Consider the following 15,818-nt stretch of genomic DNA (forward strand, 5'->3'; position numbering starts at 1 on the left):
AACAGCTGAAATATAAAACATTTGAAAAAGTGGTTCTATGCAAAATTTACCTAAAAAATAATAATTCCGTTTTTGTTATACATTAAAATGTTACTATGGCAACTTGATAGCTGAACTATATTAAAAATGGGTTCTTACTACTATGACAAATTCCAGTTTTCGAGATTCTATCTCCTCTGCTATTTTGATTGCCAATGTATTTTCTGTACTTGCTACAATTGACTTTTTGCTTCAAATGACAGTAACATTTGTACTGAGACCTAGAGCTCCAGCAAAGATAATAGGGACTTGCCTTATTGGGTTTATTTCTCTACAGTATGCTCTTCCCTAATTCTGTGCACACTGAATCCAGTTTCCTGCTCTTGCATTGAGTTATCTACACTGTTTCCATTTGGGGTAGGTTATTTTAAATGTGATTATCCTGACCACGTCAAACCAATACATATAGTTCATATAGTTTTCTCCATCTCTTGATTTCTATGCTACTCTGAGTCTCTAACTCTTCAAACCCCCACTGTTAAAATCTCTGTCACATACGACTTGCATTTCCTCTTTGTCAGTTTTTCCCTACTGCTTATAAATTAACACTATCGTCTTGGCTATTCTTTGTGGGAAGCATTGTCAAGGCTGATTTTTGGGTCACTCAGATAAGAGCGGTTTTGAACCTGCACGCACACACAGTATCCACCACCCTTCAGCATTTTGGAGCTTACTCCCAAGCCTGAACAATTTCATTACTAGGAACCCCCCTGTAACACTCAGTAGAATTCCTTGTTCACTTGCATTTCATGACTGTGCCCTTCAGAAAATCTGATAAGATACATGTTGGTGCATTAGTCACCCACTCCTACTGTAGACCAGGCTCAGAAGCATGCCCGTAACTGTCTCTCTTTAAGAAAGTGATTCATTTTAAACAGATTTTTTTTTTTTTTGCTATTCAATACTCAACTTGAAATATACCATGGTTGCCAAGATAAGTTAATAATTTGCCTATCACCAGGTAGGTCTGAATCCAGTCTCTGATTGTAGCTGTCTAAGCCCAGAAAGGAAATTTCCCACAGTACTGAAATTTTCTGAAAATTTTCCTTTACTGCTTTAGCAGCAACAGCTATTGTGGTTCTGGCAGCTTCTGTGCCCAGAGTTACTTTAAGTGTTCTCTGCCAGAACTAATGGATGTGGATTTTATAGTCACACCTGATTTACAGCTATGGTGATTTTTTACTCCATTAGGGCTCCCAGTGTTGGTACCAACAACGTAGATACAGCATCTTTGCAGTGGTGAAATTACTTTGAACAGGGGAAGTCAGAGGGTGAAGATGGGCAGGGTCTTCTGCTGCTATTATTTCTATACTAGCCAAGCATTTTTATTAGAGTAAGCCAAACACCTTGACTTACTTTTTACTGATATCAGTTTGTCTAATTCACATTGACATTTAGGGCAGGATTTTCAAAGGAGTTTGAAGTACCTATATAAGCTTAATTCTTTTTGCACTGCTGATGTCTCAGACACCGTTAAGAATCTCACGGTGACTTCTTGCAAACACCAAGGGGGAAAGTTTCTGTTTTTCAGAAGGGTTGTCAGGATTTTGTTAAGTATAGAGCTCAAGTGTCCCTCACGTTGCCATTAATAAACCTATTACTTGTGTTCAGCCAGTAACAGCATAGGTAGTGGAATGAATAGGAAGTTTGAAGAGGAAGTGTGAAAAAATAGACTGAAGACAGTGTACTGTTGATGGTAATCATTATGCTTCTTTACAGAGAAGATGAAGAACTCTCTGCTCGCAGCTATCTTTTTATTTGCAACGGGTGAGTTTTCATTTGCTGCATAACTTGCTACTGCTCATAAAGAGCAAAAATTCATCACATTACTCAAAGGCGAGGCCGTACGACCAAAAGCATGACTGAATTAAGTTCTGCGGGTGGGAGAAACAGCAGACAGTAACCTTCCCCGTCCCCCCCCACCCCCGTTTCTTTTTACAGCTGTCTTGTTAAACGATTCCTTTTCATTCCCCAGATTCCTGCAACTGCACAAGGTGGAATTTTCCGTTTTGCCAGCAGCTCCCAGGTGGGTAAATATTTCTCACGTACGACCGACTCGATGGCAAAGGCCGACGTCGCCGCTGAAGGAACACCCGCCAGTCCGCGGGAAAAGCCGGCGCGCGGCCCATCCCCTCCCTCTGGCTCGCGGCAGCTGCCGCCGGTCGCTGAGCGGCCGCGGCCCCGGCCCCGGCCCCGGCCCCGGCCCCGGCCCCGGCCCCGGCCCCGGCCCCGGCCCCGGCCCCGGCCCCGGCCCCTCCCGGTGCGCAGGCGCCGCCTGGCGGCCGCCGAGCGCCGCCCCGCCGCGGGGTGCCCCCGCCCCGCGCCCCGCGCCCCGCTCCTTTCCCCTGGTGCCGGCGGGAGGTCCCCGCCCCGCCTGCGAGGGGCCAGGGCCGCGCAAGGAGAGGTTTTATCTCAAAAGAAACGTCTGCGGTTTTCTGAAGGGAAAACCCGCCCAAGACAGCGCAGGCAGGTGTGTCCCTGTGGCGGTAAGAGCGTTTACGGCTGCGCAGAGGTAGGTAATCAACAAGCCGGGAATAAACCCCCTCTGCTGTGTGGTCTCTGGACAAATTGCCGTGATTTCAAAAGACAACAGAGTCTGTAATGCTTATGTGTGGCAATTATTTGTGCTTTACATTTAACTGAAAAATTACGGTTAATGGCGAAAAGGACCAGACCGATGCGTTTCAGCAGAGGTTATTGCACACCAGCTGGCGGTCATCTGATGTACTTCATGCTGAATTTATTGTCGGCAGGAATATCCTTCTTGATAAGAGCCACAGCAGAGAAGACAGGTTTTCGAGTACGTGCTGGCACTGGCTAAGACATCATCAGGAGGACTATATTTTTCCGAAATTAGCCACAGATAATGTTCTAGTCCTTGCTTGTAGCCAACCAGACTTAATTCTACTGAAGCATTACTGAGAACAACACCAGGTGCACAAGAAGAAAAACAAAAAGTTCTAGAGTGAAAAAAGTAAGCTGGTTTTGGTTTTTTTTCCTTCCCCCAAGGAGAAATTGAGTTATGATGTCTTTAGAACAGAGAAAAAAAACATATGTGTTTTTCTTCGCATTGCTCTTGGAGCCCAGTCATGGTACAGGACTAGTACTATTCTAGGGCTGGGAAGAACTAATAGTACACATGTTCTTTAAGGGGAAGTGGTACAGTAAAACAAAAAAGCACTAGGATAAAATTGAATGTGCATGTGGACACTAATACCCACAAATAGGACAAGCAAGCAAAAAAAAAAGTGGGTAACATCCGTTGTGTTCATCTGGAGAAAGTAACATAGAACTTCGATATATTGGCAGCAGGGTGGTGCATTGGGGTATTAGTTGAGCTAATATGCTATTTCCACGTGTAAAATCTACTATTTTTTCTTTGTCTGTTCTAATACCATCATCTCGCAGAGAAAGCCAGAGGTTTTTTGTAAGACTCAGAGCATGAGGAACAATACAACACCCTGATCTTCTATATGCAGAGACAGGTCTGCAATGCTGTGGTCACCACTTGGACCTCAATTAATAGAAATTATGTGGGGAAGAAGTTAGTAGAAATTCAGTAAAGGAGTAAAACGTTTCCTTCTCGTCACTCTCTCCAGAACTGTTGTTATTTCACATAGTTTCAGGAGCAGTATGTTACAAACATATTGACATGAAGTTTTACAGCAGTTCCAAAAAAGTTTTGTTTTCAGGTGTTTCTTTAAAACAAAAACAACAAAAAAGAAACACCAAGTAAATTAAATGCTTAATTCAGAGTAAAAGAGGAGAAGAATGTGAGAGCAATTGCTGCTTTCTCCAGTTGTTAGAGCACCGTGTCCATGGGTGAGGTGGCCAAGATTTGGTTTGGTCGTCAGACTAGGAAAGCAAAGAGTTCAATAATTATTCACATTGCTATAGAAACAAGGAAGACCCGATTTCCACCTTCCTGAAAGGAAGCTGCACACACCTAAACTGATGCAGCATAACTTTATTAGAAAAGCAAATTTCTTTTAGTAGGAGAGAGGAAGTGTCATAGGGTGAGGGTATTAAAGTCTGAGCTATACTCATCTGACAGACTTTTTGGTCCAAATCAACTTTTAACTTAAATGTACAGCTGCCATCTGAATGATGAAAAGAATACTGAGGATATTCCGTAATGTAGGAAGAAATGGCTCTGAATGAGGAAAAGAGGAGGACTGATCTTTTATCTCATAACTTAGGTTACGAGGTACCATAACCATACTGTAACACCAACTCCAGAGATACACATATTTACTTACCAAATAGCAAAACATTTCTTATTCAAGTTTGATAGCCCTATTGGCAACTCGTTAATCCTAATAGATATAAAGAACATGTGACTCTACTCACCAGGAAAAATTCATTTTTATCAAATTAAGCATCCTGTACCTGTCAGGAACCTTATCTACATTTCTGAAGAGGGAAAAAAAAATTCTGAGTCTTTTCTTAAAAGTGTGGGTGGTACTTTGAGACATCATGGCTGATTCTTCTGAACTAATAGTTCAGACAGCAAGACACAAAGCAAAAGGAGAACAGTCATATTTTATCACTACCATTTCTGATAAGAGATTTTTTAAATACTGAAATAAGCTTAACCACTAGAGGCTAAAAATTAATTCTTTTAAGAATATCATCAGTGTTTAGTTTCCCTCCAGCTGAAAAATGTATGTGTTCAGTTGCAAAAAAACCCCGTATTTTTCTTTCCAAAAATTAAGCATGAGTCATGTTGTACATAAACTTATGCTCCTTCTACTTTATAATGTGATCTTTATGAAGCTGGTAATATAAGCGGCATATTGTTTTTCTCCAGCAGTAGTGCATTATTCTGAACTCAGATGACTGATGGTTTTGGAGTAATTCTGAGTCTAGTCAATTGGGTCCACTGTTGATAATTAGCCCTATACTGCAGTGTGTAATGCTTTGCAAGGAAATCCACAGTAATTCTTTTCCAGTTGGAAATTATGGAAACATCACATTGGCCCTTGGTGTTATTAAAATACAATCCCTCTCTCCTTTTTTCCCCCAACTTAATTGCATGGCGTTCATTTCTAAGATGTTTCACAAAGGTGCATGTAGTCAGTTCTGGCCTATACTTTCAAAGGTGTCTATAAATTTGTGTTTAACAGTTGATAAGCTGCTCCAGGCAGAGCTGTTGCCAACTCTGGTTTATAATCCTGCGCATGAACAGTGCCTCCCTCCTATGCAAGGCAGGTGCTTCTGGTTCTCCAGGGTTCCCAAGTCACAGCGACTCCCCCAGGGAAGGGGCTTGCTCCTCAGATCCAGAGCAACCCACCAGAAGCCAATGCTTTGTACGGATTTCAGCAAACAAGTGAGGGCTTCCAGAAACACAGTGGCAAGACAGGCACTGTCTGTCAGATGGGAATGGTGTGAAACCAAAGCAGAGCTGGGAGATAAAAATCTAAGGTCTCTTAGGGCAGAGGTTCACAGTAATTTTGTCATCTGGTTTAAGGAGATTAGCTTACAATAGCTTTCCTCAAAGCAGAGGGCCAAAAGCTAGTAATGCTTCCTTGAATATATGCAGTTTGTTTCTGCAATTTCTGTGTCAAAGAATGCAGCAGCATTTCCAGAAGTATAAAAGATATTTCATTCAGAATTGGGAAGAAAAAATAAAATTAAACTTTAAATAAGTGCAGAGGCAAGCAGCAAGCAAGATGTCACTATTATAGGAGAGAAACACAGTTCAAAAGTGTAACGATACCAAAGCTGTAGGTAAAACCATAGCAAGCATTTCAGCACTATGTTGTTGGGTACATAACAGCTGGCAATGGCATCATAAAACACAGGAAGAATTATCCTTTCCTACCTTCATGTAGGGAAACTAGGTTTTACCTGGAAACATTGGATTACCTGGAAACACAGGACTGATAAGGTTTCATCTTTCTAAATGTCTCTGTTCCTTGTTCGAAATGTTAGTGAATTACTTGCTTTGAGAGTAAACGTGGTGTAAGGACTCACATAGCTAGCTCTTATTTTGTTGCACAAAAGGGTATAGCCTGTTTTGTATTTGGTTTTGCTTCTCATAGTCACCTCACAATTGTTAATGGTAAACAGTTGCCTGTGATGGGTCTTTTCCAGTCCACATGTTTTCATCTTGCAGATTGGGACAATGAATTAGTATGCTACAAAGAAGTAAATGAGGATCTAACCTGTACCTGGCTGCCAGTACCCAGTGCTCCGAATATGGTTAATTATACCGTATTCTTAAAATGGTAAGTCTAAAAGTAATTTCAGAAAATGAAAAGCTGTCATTGCTGTTTGGCATGATTCCTACCTGCCAGAGTTTTACTATGTATTTCATCACAGGTGCCCACAAAGCTGCTCTATCACTCCCCTCCTCAGCTGGGCAGGAGAGAGAAAATAATAACAAAAGGCTCCTAGGTTGAGATAAGGGCCAGGAGATTGCTCAGTAATTACCATCAAGTGTAAAATAGACTTGACTTAGGGAAAAAATTAGTTTAATTTATTACCAATCAAATCAGAGTAAGATAATGAGAAACAAAACTTAAAAAAATCTTAACAACACTATCCCACTACCCCTCCGTTCTTCCTGGTCTTAACTTTACTCCTGATTTTCTCTACCTCCTCCCCCACAGTGGCACAGGGGGATAGGGAATGGGGGTTGCGGTCAGTACATCACACATTTCTGCTGCTCCTTCCTCCTCAGGGGGAGGACTCCTCACTCTTCCTCTGCTCCAGCGTGGGGTCCCTCCCATGGGAGACAGTCCTTCACGAACTTTTCCAGCGTGGGTCCTTCCCACAGGCTGCAGTTCTTCATGAACTTCCCTGGCATGGGTCCTTTCTGCAGGCCAATCTTCAGTTACAGGCCACTCCAGCACAGGCTTTCCCACAGAGTCACGGCCATCTTGGGGTCATCCCCCTGCTCCGGTGTGGGCTCCTCCCCAGGCTGCAGGTGGGCATCTGCTCCCCCGCTCCCCTCCATGGGCTGGGGGGGACAGCCTGCCGTCTCACCACGGGCTGCAGGGGCATCCCCTCCTGCCCCGCTCCTCCTCCCCTCCTTCCTCACTGACCTCGCTGTCTGCAGAGGGGTTCCCCTCACATCCCACTCCCCTCTCCGCTGCAGGTTTCCCTTCTTAAATCTGTTATCGCAGAGAGACTACCACCATCGCTGATGGGATCGGCCTTGGCCAGCAGCGGGTCTGTCTTGGAGCCGACTGGCATTGGCTCTGTAGGACATGAGGGAAGCTTCTAGCAGCTTCTCACAGAAGCCACCCTGTCACCCCCCACTAGCAAAACCTTGCCATGCAAACTCAATACAAAGAGTCATTGTACATCTTTCCGTGCCTCCAGCCCACTGTTTGAAACACTATTGCCAAAGATCACCTTAATCAATTACTTTTATTTGCATCTATTGACTTGCATTGAATATTCAACACTAATGCATTCAAAGTAAAAACAAAAAACAAAAAACCAACAAACAGACAATAAGCTGGTTTTTATTATACATTATTTTATACCATGTATCCAAGGAGATGTCAGATGTGGCACATAAGAAGAATAGATTTTTAAGTATTTTCTTGCAACTAACCCCAGCCAGCAACTAAGCATCAGGCAGCCGCTCACTCACTTCCCCCCAACCCAGTGGGATGGAGGAGGGAATCGGGGAAAAAAAAGTAAAACTTGTGGGTTGAGATAAGAACAGTTTAATAGAACAGAAAAGAAGAAACTAATAATGATAACACTAATAAAATGACAATAGTAATAATAAAAGGATTGGAATATGCAAGTAATGTACAATGCAATTGCTCACCACCTGCTGACCGATGCCCAGTTAGTCCCCGAGTGGCGATCCCCCTACCCCCGCTCCCCCCAGTTCATATTCTAGATGTGACATCACATGGTATGGAATACCCCTTTGGCTAGTTTGGTCAGGTGCCCTGGCTGTGTCCCCTCCCAACTTCTTGTGCCCCTCCAGCCTTCTCACTTGCTGGGCATGAGAAGCTGAAGAATCCTTGACTTCATCTAAACATTACTTAGCAACAACTGAAAACATCAGTGTTACCAACTTTCTTCTCATACTGAACTCAAAAACATAGCACTATACCAGCTACTGGGAAGACAATTAACTCTATCCCAGCTGAAACCAGGACATTAAGTATTGGTTTAATAGACGGAATGAACTTGCAGGGCTAATCTTAAACTGATTACCTTAAATTATGGGTGTCTTCAGTTGTGCCTTTTTTGAGAAAGCTAAAACAAAGAAGCCAGGTAAAGTGTAGACAGACAGATTAAATCAACATCTGCCCATTGGTTTGTTAAAAAAAAAAAAAAAAAAAAAATTAAGCAGATATGTGTCTCAGTACCTGCATTACAAAATGGAATTTCCTCATTTTATATTTACATATTTGGGATCTCCCATGAGGTTATGGGTATATTTAGAAAGAGAGAAGTGAGATCAGAAGACATGATCTTTGCCATGAGACCATATCATGTGGTACACAGGGTACAACACTGTATGCTGTTGGCAAATTCTGATACTCATTGCTGATTATTTTGCTGCATAACCCACCACTCTGCTTTAAAAAAGAGCTGTGGTTAGGAGCATCTCCTAAAGCTAAGGAAATGTCAATACATTGGGAAATTCCCCGGGGTGATCTGCACATTGTGGAGGAGCAAAGCAACCACCTCAGGGCTGAGATTACTCCCCCAATCACCTTCAGTATTTTCCCACTGGAGGTAGCAGCAGGTGCCAACTTGGAATAAGCACCAAACCCCACTGCATTTGCTCTGTCACCTTGTGGGTCTTCTGGAAGCCCTAATTTCTTGGAAGGGGAGAAGCTCCAGTGAAATGGCTCTGCTTCTGTAGAGATGCTATCAGCTGTTGCTAGTTGCTCTTAGAGTCCTCAGCCAAAATCATACTGTGCTGTTCCTAGGCTGCAGGGTTGATGTTATGAACAGAGAAGGCAGAAAAAAGAGTGAAAGAGGAGGTGGGTGGGAAAGAGGGAGGCAATTGCCTCACAAAGATGTTGATTTTCCCAAGACAGAGCCAGGACTTGAACTTCAGTCTCCTAGGCTTCAACCCAGTGGTCTTAAAGAAAAACTTCCTTTGTTCTTTTTTATTGGGTTAAAAGAAAAGCAAAAAACATTTGAAAGGGCTTTTTGCTTGTCTAGAAAAGGACATCACCCCCTTCTGTAAGTAACATCAGTTTGACATTGAAATTTTCCTTATCCTTGTTCCTTATGATTTAGTTGTCAGGAAGAAAAGGATTAAAGAAAAACACTCCCACAGAGAAATTCCAACCCAGCATTCGAAATCATGCTTTGAAATATTAATGGCTGAGTCACAACTAGTCTGAAGCAGAAGACAGGGGAACCTTCAAGTGGTTTTGTTCAGTTATTAAATATTGTATCATGATCAGCACATTTAATAATCGAAATATGTAGGTAGGCAATTAGTATGCCTGCCCATTTCTTTAAGAACATTGAACTGGCACAGTTCTAACCTTGAAAAAAATCTGTCCTGTGTGTGGCAGAGAGTAAATGAAAGACAGATGGGGAAAAAAACCTAGGCAGAACAGGAACAGCCTCCTATGTAAGGCCTTAAACCTCTTGGACCTTCTGTGCCGTGTCCATTAGGTATACCAGAAGTCTACAGGGCTGAGGACTGAGGTGGTATTTAAACATGTCTGTCAAACTCTGATGCTTTGCAGGAACAAAAGTCAGAAGACAGGCATATAACTTGTAAGAGGTTTTTCATACCTTTGTGGTAATTTAGATTCAGGTAACTGGGAAATTTTGCAGTTCAAAAGGAATTTAGGTGCTCATATGGCAGACGGGAAGTAGACTTTATGAAGTAATTTCTAACCTAATTTTACACCTTCTAAATACTTCTTATATCCCACTGTAAGTACAAAAGAAGACCATGCGGATTTTGTCTTGTATCATGCTGTGCCTTACAAGTTTAGAGAATTTAACAGTTCTCCACCATGCAACAAGGATTTGCATGTTTAAATTTGCTAGAGTACTAGAATTACACTTGCTGTTTCAAGCTGCAACCAAGCTGGTGAGGGGCCTGGAGCACAAGTCTTATGAGGAGCGGCTGAGGGAACTGGGGTTGTTTAGCCTGGAGAAAAGGAGGCTGAGGGGAGACCTTATCATTCTCTACAACTGCCTGAAAGGGGGCTGTAGTGAGGTGGTGCTGGTCTCTTCTATCTAGTAACTAGTGATAGGATGAGAGGAAATGGCTTCAAGTTGCACCAGGGGAGGTTTAGATTGGATATTAGGAAAAATTTCTTTACTGAAAGGGTTGTCAGGCATTGGAACAGGCTGCCCAGGGAAGTGGTTGAGTCACCATCCCTGGAGGTATTAAAAAAACACGTGGACGATGCACTTCAAGACATGGTTTAGTGAGCATGGTGGTGTTGCGGGCATGGTGGTGTTGCGTTGACAGTTGGATTTGATGATCTTAAAGGTCTTTTCCAACCTAAACGATTCTATGATTCTATGCTCAGTTTTGTATGTAGGTACCTGGAAAACTATCAGTTGCTGTAATGATGCTTTCTGGGGTAGGGGGAGGAAAGAGTAACTATAATCCAATAAAATGTTTGTTTTTCATTCTGCTTCCTTTTCTCCAAAGGGACAGAATACCAAAACTTTTTCAACGAAACACATCATCGTCTTCCATCACAATAGAAAGAAAGGATCTCTACATGAAGCGATCGGCATCTATTTGGATAGCAGTGAATTACGCCCATGACAGCTGTGTGAAAGGAAAGAACATCTCAGTTACACCGAGCAAAGCAGGTACAGTGTCTTCACGAGTTGTGTTACTACAGTGCCCAGCTGAAGCAGGGGTAGCAATTTCTTAAAGATTATTTCCAAAATTCTAACTCCCAATATATACTTTTTACTTTCACTGATTCAGAGAGCTAAGCTGCAGTTCAGCTTCCTTGGATGTAATCTTTACTGAAGTCAATCGCAGAAGTCTATCAGCTTTTAAGGGAGAAGGGTTTTACTTTAAATCATTTGCTAGACTATAAAATAGTCATATCCAGAAGAAGATACAGTGACATTTGTGTACAGTATTTAACCAGCTTCCTGTGCTCTCTTTGATGGTTTTCTGTACTTCTTTATTGGTTTACAAAGAGCAGGTTTTCTCAGTACCATGCACTTAAGGAATCCTTGTTATAGAGCATGAGAATTTTGAGAAACCTTTTCAAAGTTCAACTCTTTTCAAAAGCCACTTATCCATTGCGCAGTGCTGCAGGGGAGACATGAAAAAAGAAATCATATTAACTATGTTCTTTAGAGGTTTATTCAAAGATTCCCTACCATATCTAATCACTGAGATAATTTTAAGAGTTTCCCAAAACTTCACCTTCTTAGAGTAATCATGGTCCAAGAAAAAACAGTGCTTCTCACTCCTGGGGGCACTACCAACGTAACCCAAATTATCACTATGACCTCCTCTGGGGAGCTGTTGGCCACATTGTGTTTATTGGAGGGAAAGGCAAAAATGTATTTGCACTTACAATTATATAGCTAAACACAGTTGCTGAAATTGGAAGACGTTCTGGAAATTTTCTGTACAATTCACAGTTATAGGTACGCTTAACATTTTGATTTTGCCTTTCAGACTCACTCAGAATAGCACCTGCTTAGAAAAAGGGTGGTCTTGAAATCAGTAGAAGCATTCACAAAAGAAAGGCAAGAGGAACAACCCGATTTTGTTGATACTATAAAGATTTCGTAATTATTTATTTCCAGCCTTTTTACAGTCTTTCAGTGTTCAGTATTCTGTGCCAAGTGTTTTATTTTTTATAAACCACACCTGACAGACATAATTATCAAAGGTTTCCAGCTTCACTTGCATTTATAACAGCTGCATGTTCCCCATTTTAGGGAAGTGCTTGACACCATCTAACATAAATGCTCATCAGATCACAAACCAATTGATAATAAAGTGGGACTTGCCTGCAACTCCTACACCATATGAGCTGAGATACAGAGAGGCACTCACAGAATCCACTTGGTGGACGCTGGTAAGTACTTCCAGATGACAATCACTTGAGAACATGAGGTGCCTTACTAACAGCTCAGCAGTGCATGGCACGTAACGCAGGACAGCAATAGGATGCAACTGAAAAGGACACACAACATGGATAGCAAGGAGGCACAGCCATGCAGACAATTTGTAGGCAAATCTTACAAAGGTTTCTTAGTTTTGTCTAACAGATCCTAAGCTCTTTGGGAAAGAAAGATTAATAGTTTTATACAGAAGACAGAAGGGAATGTCAGCTGGTTCATTAACATGTCAATGAGACACTACAGCTATCAGCGATGCAAAAGCTGAAGAGGATATCAGAAATGCCATACAAACTCAAATCCTGATTACATTTTAAGTGATGGGCAATATTACTCTTTCTGCTGGTATCATTAAGTTTTCAAACTGACTAGAGATCAGGTTGCTGTGATTTTTAAGGTAATAATTCATACCTTACACAATTCTGTTTTGCATCAGTTTTCCAGATTTCCTTCTTTGACAAGAAGGGAAATAATTTTTCTGTGGTACAAGATCAGTTCCAGATGCATTTTAGGACATGCAACAGTGAGAATATGGTGCAGCAAGAAGACAATACCTAAAACTAAATGGACTAAGAAAGAGGTGGAAAAACAGTCATAATATCAATAAGATCTGCATGCAGCAGCAATGGCTGTTTGTCCTGCCCCTTGCCATCCAGCATATCATGCAAAGGCTTCACCAGCAGGCATGCACATATGCATGATTTGTATCACTGAGTCCCTGAAATTGTCTGTTTTTCAAGCTCTGTTATCTGTAGTTGAATGAAGAATATGTGTTTATCAGGTAGAACAGGACCCCAAGAAGAAAACTGTCTAAAAAAGCAACTGTTCCCACTTCTTGGGCTTCTCTGCTCTCCTAGGAGTCTCTTCACTTCTTTTGTGCCACCAGAATCTCCCGTGTTCTTCCCTTTATATCAGAAGACTTATGTTATTTTTTCCATTTCTCTCATAGCTGGGTGCCACTTTGTTTAGCCATAGCCACTTCAGAAGTACTATGAGAAGCCCGTGTAAGAAAGGTTTCATCTCAGTACAAAGAACATGCAAGTCTTGGAAGGGTCCCCTTGTTCATTGACATACAAGTCCTAGACCATTCTAGGACAGCCAGATACCCAAGCATACTCCACCCAATAGTGCAATAGGTAGATAACCATGTGCAGACGGTCTGGTACACAGCATGTGGAAGAACAGAGAGTTAAGAGCAATAAAAATGCATGTCCTACAGGTTCTGGAGACAGGGGAGATAGGAGATTCAAGTTAGTAATGTGAAGGACTGGTAGAGACAGCCACACTGCATGATTAGAATGACCGAGTACTGAAAGACTACAGCTCATGAATATTCATTATCTCCCATGTCCCAGCTGATCCTGTGAACTTAGGCTGTAAACTGTTCATTATCACATGAATGTAGGCTGTATTTACAGATGCGACTGGAGGGAAAGGATGAGTGCGGGTGTACAAGAACAGAGGATATATAAAGCTAGCTGAGAAATAGTGTTTATCAAGAGTAGGATTAATGTACATGTAATGTAATTTAACACTTGGATCTTAAATCCATTTCACTTCCCTCTTGTTCAGTAGGAGATTTGGAGTCTTTCTGTAATACTGTGTGTTGTGGGGGTTTTTTTGTGACCAAGTTAGTTTTATTAGCAAAAGTATCCGAAGTTAATTAATTAACTTTAATAAAAAAAATAAAGCACTGCAGAAAACCAAAAAGAAGAGCTGCTGACCTAATAGTGGGGGATTTGGGTGGGGGTTTGTTGGTTTTGGTTTGGGTTTTGGTTGGGGTTTTTTTAGGAAATATATATAATTAAGAAAAAACTTCACGGCAGACGAATGCTAAAACTAAAACAAATATTTCAGTCTGCAATAACAGTTCTGCCAAACACATCCTAACACCTGGAACTGATCAGACCAAAGGTCCATTTAATGCAGGGTACTGTGCTCCAGTCGCATCCACCAATGGACACCTGGAGAAGAGTGTAAAATAGTTCAAGCCCATAGCAACAGTTTTCTATCATATTTTGTCCTACAGTTTTCAGCTCAGAGATTTCCTTAGACACGGGTGGTGTCTTTATTTCAAGAAAATCTCCATTCCCTGTACAGTCACTGGAGCTCCAGTGCCATCATCAGCTGCAGATGCACATTACTTCTGTGGTGTTAAGGCATAGGCAGCCACAAGTTCAGTCTAGCCACGCTCCTTACCGCATCAATCACATGGGTCTATTTAGACATACTGTAACATTTGAGAATAAAGGGATTTTATTTTTTAAAAATATTTAATTTGACCTTGACATCTTGTTCTTCAGAATGCCAACAAGGATCAGAGTTAAGTAAGTGATTATTTTTCAGTATATATAATCACAGAATAAGCTAGGCTGGAAGAGACCTTTAAGATCAAGTCCAACTGTAAAACTAGCACTGCCAAGTCTACCACTAAACCATGTCCCTAAGCCTGTATCTACATGTCTTTTAAAGACCTCCAGGGATGGTGACTCAACCACTTCCCTGGCAGCCTGTTCCAGTGCTTGACAACCTTTTTGGTGAAGAAATTTTTCCTAATATCCAATCTAAACCTCCCCTGGCGCAACTTGAGGCCATTTCTTCTTGTCCTATCACTTGTTACTTGGGAGAAGAGACCAGCACCACCTCACTACAACCTCCTTTCAGGCAGTTGTGGAGAGCGATAAGGTCTCCCCTCAGCCTCCTTTTCTCCAGGCTAAACAACCCCGGTTCCCTCAGCTGCTCCTCACAGGACTTGTTCTCTAGACCCACCAGTTTCATTGCCCTTCTCTGGACACGATGCAGCACCTCAATGTCTTTCTTGTAGTGAGGGGCCCAAAACTGAACACAATACTGGAGGTGCTGCCTCACCAGTGCCCAGTACAGGGTGACGATCACTTCCCTGCTCCTGCTGGCCACCCTATTTCTGATACAAGCCGGGATGCCATTGGCCTTCTTGGCCACCTGGGCACACTGCTGGCTCACATTCAGCCGGCTGTTGACCAGCACCCCCAGGTCGTTTTCCACCAGGCAGCTTTCCAGCCACTCTTCCCCAAGCCTGTAGCTTTGCATGGGGTTGTGAGCCAGGTGCATTGCGTGGGGTTGCATTGTTGTGACCCGAGTGCAGGACCTGGCACTTGGCCATGTTGAATCTCATACAGTTGGCTTTGGCCCATCAGTCCAGCCTGTCCAGATCCCTCTGTAGAGCATTCCTGCCATCAAGCAGATGAACGCTCCCACCCAACTTGGTGTCATCTGCAAACTTGCTGAGGGTGCACTCGATCCCCTCGTCCAGATCACTTATAATGATATTAAACAGAACTGGCCCTAATACTGAGCCTTGGGGAACACCACTTGTGACCAGCTGCCATTCACCCAAACTCTTGGGGCCTGGCCATCCGGCCAGTTTTTCACCCAGCAAAGAGTACACACCTCCAAGCCATAAGCAGCCAGTTTCTCCAGGAGAATGCTGTGGGAAACGGTGTTAAAGGCTTTACTAAAATCCAGGTAGACAACATCCACAGCCTTTCCCTCATCCACTGTCATGGTTTAACCCCAGCCAGCAACTAAGCACCACGCAGCCGCTCACTCACTTCCCCCCCACCCAGTGGGATGGGGGAGAAAATCGAGAAAAAGAAGCAAAACCCACGGGTTGAGATAAGAACAGTTTAATAGAACAGAAAAGAAGAAACGAATAATGATAATGATGACACTAATAA

General features: G+C 42.5%; 1 protein-coding gene across 1 annotated transcript in view; it reads left to right on the top strand.

The window, feature by feature from the left end:
• The first annotated feature begins 1,227 nt into the window (after nt 1–1,227).
• Nucleotides 1,228–15,818, top strand: part of LOC115336506 (interleukin-31 receptor subunit alpha-like) — a 34,771-nt gene continuing 20,180 nt past the window's right edge. Inside the window, exons 1-5 of the mRNA XM_030003582.2 lie at nt 1,228–1,806; nt 2,015–2,065; nt 6,158–6,269; nt 10,655–10,821; nt 11,920–12,059. Coding sequence (XP_029859442.1) covers nt 1,764–1,806; nt 2,015–2,065; nt 6,158–6,269; nt 10,655–10,821; nt 11,920–12,059 — 513 coding nt within the window. The 5' untranslated portion in view covers nt 1,228–1,763. The remainder of the gene's footprint in view (nt 1,807–2,014; nt 2,066–6,157; nt 6,270–10,654; nt 10,822–11,919; nt 12,060–15,818) is intronic.

This window comes from Aquila chrysaetos, chromosome Z (assembly GCF_900496995.4).
Source record: "Aquila chrysaetos chrysaetos chromosome Z, bAquChr1.4, whole genome shotgun sequence".
Taxonomy (NCBI): Eukaryota; Metazoa; Chordata; class Aves; order Accipitriformes; family Accipitridae; genus Aquila; species Aquila chrysaetos.